Here is a 7,534-nt window from a genome sequence, read left to right on the forward strand (position 1 = left end):
CCAAATTCAGTAACATGTTTGAAGAAGCTCGAGATACTAGCTCTGTCCGAATGCTACCAACTGAGTGAGTTGCCTTATGAGTTAGGTAAGATGACAAGTTTGATATATCTAGATCTGAGCTTCTGTCAACAGTTGAAGTGCATGCCTTGTGGGATCTCTACGTTGACATCGCTATAGTATCTGAAAATGGAAAGATGCTGGAAAACCTAGCCGCAAGAAACACCACCACAAGGAAAACTTCTGCGTGATCCGATGGGAGGTCATGCTCGTGCTCATTTCCAGGATCTGCACCCTCTAGAGCACCTTAAATGGCTGGCACTAGAGTGCTCGAAGAAGCCAATTCGAAGGAGCCAATTACAGATGGCGTAGTGGGCGACATGACAGAGATGAGGACTCTCATCCTAAGGATGTCACATATGAAGGAATTACCAGAGGACATGAGAGGTATGGTAAAGCTAAGCATTCTCTTTGTGGAGTCCAACGTTTTGGGTAAGATCCCATCGTGGATATGTGGTTTCCAACTGCTAAATTGTCTAATACTAAGAGATTGTCCCCAACTGGAGGAGATCCCTGCAGGGTTGGAGAAGCTTGAATGGCTTAGGAGGCTGGATATAGTTAAATCCTCGTGTTTAAAAGAGTTACCTGATGCCTTTGGAGAGGCGGGTGCCTTTCCACGCTTAGAAAGTTTCTGGTTGGAGGAAACTGATGTGGTTGACAGTTTTCCTCCGATAAGGGATGGGGCTCTGCCTCTCTTGAAGAAGTTGGGCTTAGTACTCGAATCTATTGAAGAATAAGGTGGCAAAGCATGGTCTGCAGTTCAAGCAATGGAAGGAGAAAAGCACGTAGAGATACTGAGGAAGTTGATTGATGAGCACTGCCATAAATATAGGATGGGTTGCTCCAGCATATGCAAACGGGTTTTCCCGTCGAAACCATGGTCATGGTGTTGTCACTCATGGTACTACCCATAATACTTTTTATGTGAGATTCCCTATTGTAGTTTTCATTCAATGCCTTATCTTCAATAATTTCGATTTTCCACTCATTCCACTTTCACACAGCTAGAATCACTTGAGTTCCGAGACCATGACTGACTCTTCAAATTTGATTTTACGCAAATTATCTCTTCTTTCAGGAATCAAGATCAAGATCACGATCTTTTAGGGAAACTGTTCTCTCTTTCTTCAGGGATTCAAGATCATGTATAAGTATAGTGAAGATTGAAATCTCCTTGTCATATTATGAAAAAAATGTGACATTATCAATTTGCATTGATTTTTTAAATGTTTTTGAAATGGGAACCAGAAAATTTATCATGGGAATTACAAGTTAGAACTTAGTAAATTCAATATTTTAATGTTATTTTCATGTTAGAGCCAGATGTAGTTGAAAGGTTTACAATGCTAAGTACTTGGAGGTAGTTGCACTGTTGGATGGGAGGAAAACTCAGATTTGAGTGGTCATGGATCAGAACCAAAGAGGAGTTCGAAATAATAATCTCAACCACCACAATAAATAGCTTGACAGCAGCCATACTTGTCAAAGGTATTAACCAAGGAGGTGTTGGAAATAATAATCCCAACCACCGCAATAAACAACTTGACAGCTGTCAGAGGTATTTTTGCAGGTTGCATGTTGCGTCCCTGTTTGAAGATGGAAGGACTGAAGGAGGCATGAGGTATTTTTGCAGGTTGCATGTTGCGTCCGTGTTTGAAGATGGAAGGACTGAAGGAGGCATGAACCATTCTGAAAAGCAACAAGAAATTTAAAGTAGTCAATGTACTTTGGTAAATAGATATGGGCAAGCATTCATTCAGAGACTATTGCCCACACTCCAGAAACACCTGCGCGATTTTGATTACACTCAACAACAACAACATATTAATTACTTTGCTCTATTATGAATTAAATGTAAAATCGCATGTTGAGTTATATATTAATGTAAAAGTCATTTTGTAATAGGTTAGAGAGTAAGAGGTTAGAAAAAAGGAAGGCACAAGTCTTCGGGGAGAAAATGGTGGAGCAAATTTTGGTGGGCACATGAAAACAACAATTACAGTGTTTTACTGTGTGTTATTCCACGTGAAATTTTAGTGAAATATTAGTTTTTACTTGATGAATGAGCCGCAGTCTCATGTGAATGTATTTTCATGTTTTACAATTTAATACTAAGTTTTTATTGTGTTGCTCCAAACCTACTTTGCTATTTTTTCTGTGAGTGAATATTATTCATTAAGTCTCTGAAATAGCTTCGCCATGTGTGAGTGAATATTATTCATTAAGTCTCTGAAATAGCTCCACCGTGCACGAAGGTAGTTGCGCGAAATTAGCTCCATGGTGCTTGAAGCTAGCTGCCCGAAAGTAGCTTCGTAAAAGTCATAACTCTCTTCCCCTTCACGAAAATTAAATTTCCTGAATATTTCTAACATGGTATCAGAGCAGGGTAAATATTGTTAGTGTAAAAACAAGTGTTTTTACTAGCAGTAAGAATTGTTTTGAAGGTAGATTGGTTTTAGCATATTTACCAGTAGGTAGAAAGGTTTTTGTTTTATGCTCGGAAATGGCAACATCAAGCACAAGCTTAACTAATCCTCAAATACCTCACTTTAATGGAAAAAATTATGATTATTGGGCTATTACAATGAAGGCCCTGTTTTCTTCTCAAGACATTTGGGATTTGGTGGAGAATGAGAACCAGCAGATGCAACAACATACAATGCCTTATCTCAATAAGGAAGAGATTTATTAAGGGACAACATGAAGAAGAATTCAATAGCCTTGTTTTATATTTTCCAAGCAGTTCATGAAAGTATTTTCCCAAAGGTTGTAGCAGCAACGAAGTTCCAAGCAAGCATGGGACACCCTCTAGACAGCCTACCAAGGCATGACAAAAGTCAAGACAGAAAAGCTGCAAATGTTGAGGAGAGATTTTGAAACACTTTGTATGAAAGAGTCTAAGAATATAGACTCATTTTTTACACATGTAAGTGGGTTGGTTACTCAAATTAGGTCTCATGGTGAGACACTTGAGGAAAGAAGAACAGTTGAGAAGGTTTTGAAAAGTTTGCCAGCAAGGTTTGAGGCCATAGAAGAGACAAAGGATCTCTCACAGTTCTCAGTGAATGAGCTTAATGCATCATTGATTTCTCATGAACATAGACTGAATAGAGCAGCAGGCTCCTCATTGGAGCATGCCTTCAAGACACAAGTATAATTTGATCAACTTCGAGGTAGAGGAAGATCATATGCTAGAGGAAGAGGAAGAAGCCCACACAGAGGTGGAAGAAGCAGCCCTTCAAGCTCAAATGGAAGAGGCAGCAATTAAAATGCAAGTCAAGGCCCAAGCCAAAATCAAGCACAAGGTTGGAGGTATGATAAATCTCAAGTTCAATGTCATTACTGTAAGAACTATGGTCATTATGCAAATGAATGTAGAAGGAAGCAATATGATATTAGTATCAAACCAAGTGTAAATTTCACAAGAGAAAATCAGAACCATGATAACATGTTTTTAGCTTGTAATGTAGCACAAGAAAAATAGAGTGATATATGGTATCTAGATTCAGGGTGTAGCAACCACATGTCAGGAAACCTAGAAATGTTTTTTGATCTAGTTGAAAGAGTGAAATCTGAAGTGACATTAGGGACAGATAGAAAAGTCTATGTCATGGGAAAGGAGACTTAATATCTTAACAAAGAAGGGGGAGAAGAAATACATCTCAGATGTTTAATTTGTCCCTGGTCTAAAACATAATCTCATGAGCGTTGGACAGCTCATGCAGAAAGGCTACAATGTCTTCTTCAAAAATGACGTGTGCACAATTTTCGATAGGCCTCCAAGAAGACAGTTTATTGCAAAGGTTCAGATGACTAACAATAGAACGTTTCCCCTAAAAATAATATCAAATTTGCAGAAAGAAGGTGCACAAGCACAAATATCTATGTACTCACAAGAAGATGGAAGAAAAGAGGCAGCTGTCACACAGGTAAACTTTTAAGCAGAGGTAAAAGATGAAAACTGGTTATGGCACTTGAGATTTGGACATCTCAACTTTGGAGGTTTGAATTTGCTGCATAGGAGAGACATGGTGAAGGGTTTACCACACATAGAAAAACCAGACAACGTATGTAAAGGATGTATCTTGGGCAAGCAACATAGAGAGACATTTCCAATAGGAAAGTCAGTAAGGGCAAAGGCACCTTTGGAGATTGTCCACTCAGATTTATGTGGACCAATGTAGACACCATCAATTGGTGGCAATCACTATGTATTGACCTTCATAGATGACTACACAAGGAAGATATGGGTCTTTCTTCTAAAACAAAAAAGTGAAGTGTTTGAGCGCTTTCGCCAATACAAGGCTCTTGTTGAAAAGCAAAGTGGATACTATATCAAAGTCCTCGGGATTGACAAAGGTGGTGAATATATCTCAAATGATTTTCTTCGATTTGGTAGGGAGCATGGAATTCACAAGAAATTTACAAAAAGGAATACACCTCAGCAAAATGGTGTGGCAGAAAGGAAGAATATGACCATTATGGAGATGGCAAAGAGTATGTTGAAGTCAAAGCATTTGTCAGATGACTATTGGGCTGAAGTTGTCGCTTGTGCAACATATATCTTGAATAGATGTCCAACCAAAAGCATCCAAAACATTGTTCCTAAAGAGGCATGGAGTGGAAGAAAGAAAAATGTCACTCACATGAGAGTTTTTGGATGTTTGGAATATGCACATGTCCCAGATGAGTTAAGGAAGAAGTTGGATAGCAAGGGGGAGAAATGTATATTTGTTAGATACAGTGATGAATCAAAGGCATACAAGCTCTACAATCCATCAACCAAGAAGGTCATAATCAACAGAGATGTGCAATTCATAGAAGAGGAAGCATGGGATGGAAGTTTAGAGAATACAATCAATGTTAAAGCATGTATACCACATGAGGATAGAGAGGAATTAACAGCAACAAGTAATCCCTCAACAATGACTCCCTCTACTCCTCTTCAAGCGCAACAAAGGAGGTAGCATGCAACACCACCAACAAATAATAGGACAGTTTCGCGCAGCCAAGCAAGTGCTTCTCCCAGCACATCGCAAAGCACAACACCAAGTGACATGTCAAGGTCACAAGTCCAAGTAATTATTTACTTTAACATTTAAAATATTTTCTTGCCTTCAACCTGATAATTTCAGATAAGCACAAATACAAAACGACTTTTGGTTTAGGTCTCTTATAGATTTGTTTCTTCAATCAGTCATAAGCACATCTTATTATGTTACATGTATCATATTAATGTTAATTGTCCACATTTGTTTCTTCAATTGACCATAAAACTTAGCCCTGTAGTCGGGTCTTGGACATGCTCTCTTCACATACAAAATTGAGCATTTCTCACTTGAAAATATTGAATAACGATATTGTTGCATAGCTAAAGTTGACAAAGGATATTTGTTTGACATTATGCAAATATTCCCACGGAGCCAAAGTCGAGGGGAAATAGTTATTTGACCTTATATATACTTCTAATTCTAGATTTCATCTAACTCCATTCCCTTAAAAAGTATAATATTGTTATTTAAACATAAGATTAATCTTTCTTCTCCTCATTAGAGGACCCTTAATTATTCCCATTGTTCTCTATGATTTAATACCAGGATGGAGCATTCAAGAGAATGATATCCATGACGACATGGCAGATGTGTCCAAATCCTCCTCTAGCTTTACTTTCAGCGCTCACACTTACACCTTCTCATACAGCTCTCCCTACTATTTCAAACATGAAAGCCTCTTTCAGCTCTCCCACTACCACGCTGATGCTAGGCCTCCGAGATGAATTCTGAAGACACCTAAGTGCCACTTTCTTTAGCTTTACTTTCTCATACATGAAAGCCTCTCTAAGCTCTCCTACTACCTCACTCATGCTGGGCCTCCAAGATGATGTATGCTCATGTCATATTTTCCATCCATCTCCTTGTTTATCATTTTCACCATTTTTTCAGGAATTTCATATTTGATCTCCACATAGCCTTTTAGCTGTGATGACGTGCAAATATAATTATTCGTACATGCACTTAAAATGAAAGCCTATGTATGGATGATTAATTACAAATAAATTCCTTACCCATGTCAAGAGATCAATTTCTTCCGCAGGTAGAGTCACATCGATGGGATTTCTCCCACATATAATTTCTAATAAAACCATACCAAAACTATATACATCGCTCTTTTGAGTGAAGTGCTCAGTCATAAAATACCTGTAAGAATATCCAACCATGAAAATGAAATTGCCATTTCTCTTAATAATTAATCGAATTCCTGGGGCATCAAAAATAATATTTCAAAGGGAAATGCAAGGTATATGTGCCATTTACTCTGGATCCAGGTATCGCAAAGTTCCTTTCACTGAATCCTTGATAGGAGCCTTCCGATCCATTCGAGGAGAATGTTTGAAGTTTTCACATTCCTGTGAATTGTCATTGGAATGCAACACACATGCAGGTATTGCAGTGCTTCATACAGAAACAGAAATGGGGGAATATGGTTAATCATGATTTCTCTTATTTAGTGGTATTTAAATACATAAAATTAAACAACGTTTACACTATAAAAATGTAGTGTGAAAAAAATTATTTACTTAAATTACCGTCAGCCACATCGATTGTTATTTTGAGCTTGATTTTCCAATTTCGTTTGGAAAGTCGTGCATTCTGACCTGAAAGACAAATTTATAATTACATGTATACTGTTTTTGTTGCAATATCAAACCAACCAAACAATATCCCTCCTTTAAAGACGTATTTACCATAAATATTGTCCTTTAAAGACCCTTCAGACGTGTACTCGTAGATAACCATAGGCTGTTCGGATTTAGAAAAACAGTAACCCAGTAGAGACACCAAGTTCTTATGATGGACTCTAGAATGCAGATCGACCTGTTAACTATGAGAGAAAATGAAATGATTCGAAATTGGAATTACCTCAGTCAAGAACTCCTTAAATTCTCGTTTATTCCATGAATTCAATGAAAGCATTCTTATTGCTATCTCTTTTGCGTCTCACAGTTTACCATGGAACTAAACCCACCAGACCCAATCTGGTGACTAAATTTTTGTGTGGCTTCCACAATCTGGTGTAGGGTAAAAACCATCGATTCGTCTGCAATCCATATAAAATTCGCAAAGTATGAAAGCACCGTCTATATGGGGAATTCCCACTATATTTCATATTAGAATTTTCTTAAAATATTAGAATGTTTTTCCCAGTTTTTATTTTTTTCATCTCGTGTTTGTTGAAATGTTAATTTCAAACTACAGCGTTATTTTTCCCAGAAAACCGTCATGAGTTCCCCGCACTGCTTTTCAAGAAAAGGTGGTTTTTTTTCCAAGGGCAGCGAGCACTCTCACCGATGGACATGTGTCTGAGCAGTTTTCCAAAACAGCTTTCCCCAGCGGGTAAAGTTTGCTAAAACGGGACCTCCAGGTAATTGCGATAACCGTTCGATTAATGTGGGCCAGATCAACGATTATGGTAGCTC

General features: G+C 38.0%; 1 protein-coding gene across 1 annotated transcript; it reads right to left on the reverse strand.

Annotated features, from left to right (window-relative positions):
* Nucleotides 1-5,916: 5,916 nt before the first annotated feature.
* Nucleotides 5,917-7,031, reverse strand: LOC149211162 (putative serine/threonine-protein kinase PBL9). Its single transcript, XM_089399199.1, has 5 exons — nucleotides 6,978-7,031; nucleotides 6,736-6,857; nucleotides 6,372-6,509; nucleotides 6,122-6,254; nucleotides 5,917-6,033 (listed from the first exon to the last, which is right to left on the reverse strand). Exons 1-5 carry the CDS (start codon nucleotides 7,029-7,031, stop codon nucleotides 5,917-5,919), a joined length of 564 nt encoding a protein of 187 aa, XP_089255325.1.
* Nucleotides 7,032-7,534: the final 503 nt, after the last annotated feature.

Source organism: Pinus tabuliformis, chromosome 1_2 (genome assembly GCF_031772625.1).
Source record: "Pinus tabuliformis cultivar Carrire ecotype Pingquan chromosome 1_2, CPIR1, whole genome shotgun sequence".
Classification (NCBI taxonomy): domain Eukaryota; kingdom Viridiplantae; phylum Streptophyta; class Pinopsida; order Pinales; family Pinaceae; genus Pinus; species Pinus tabuliformis.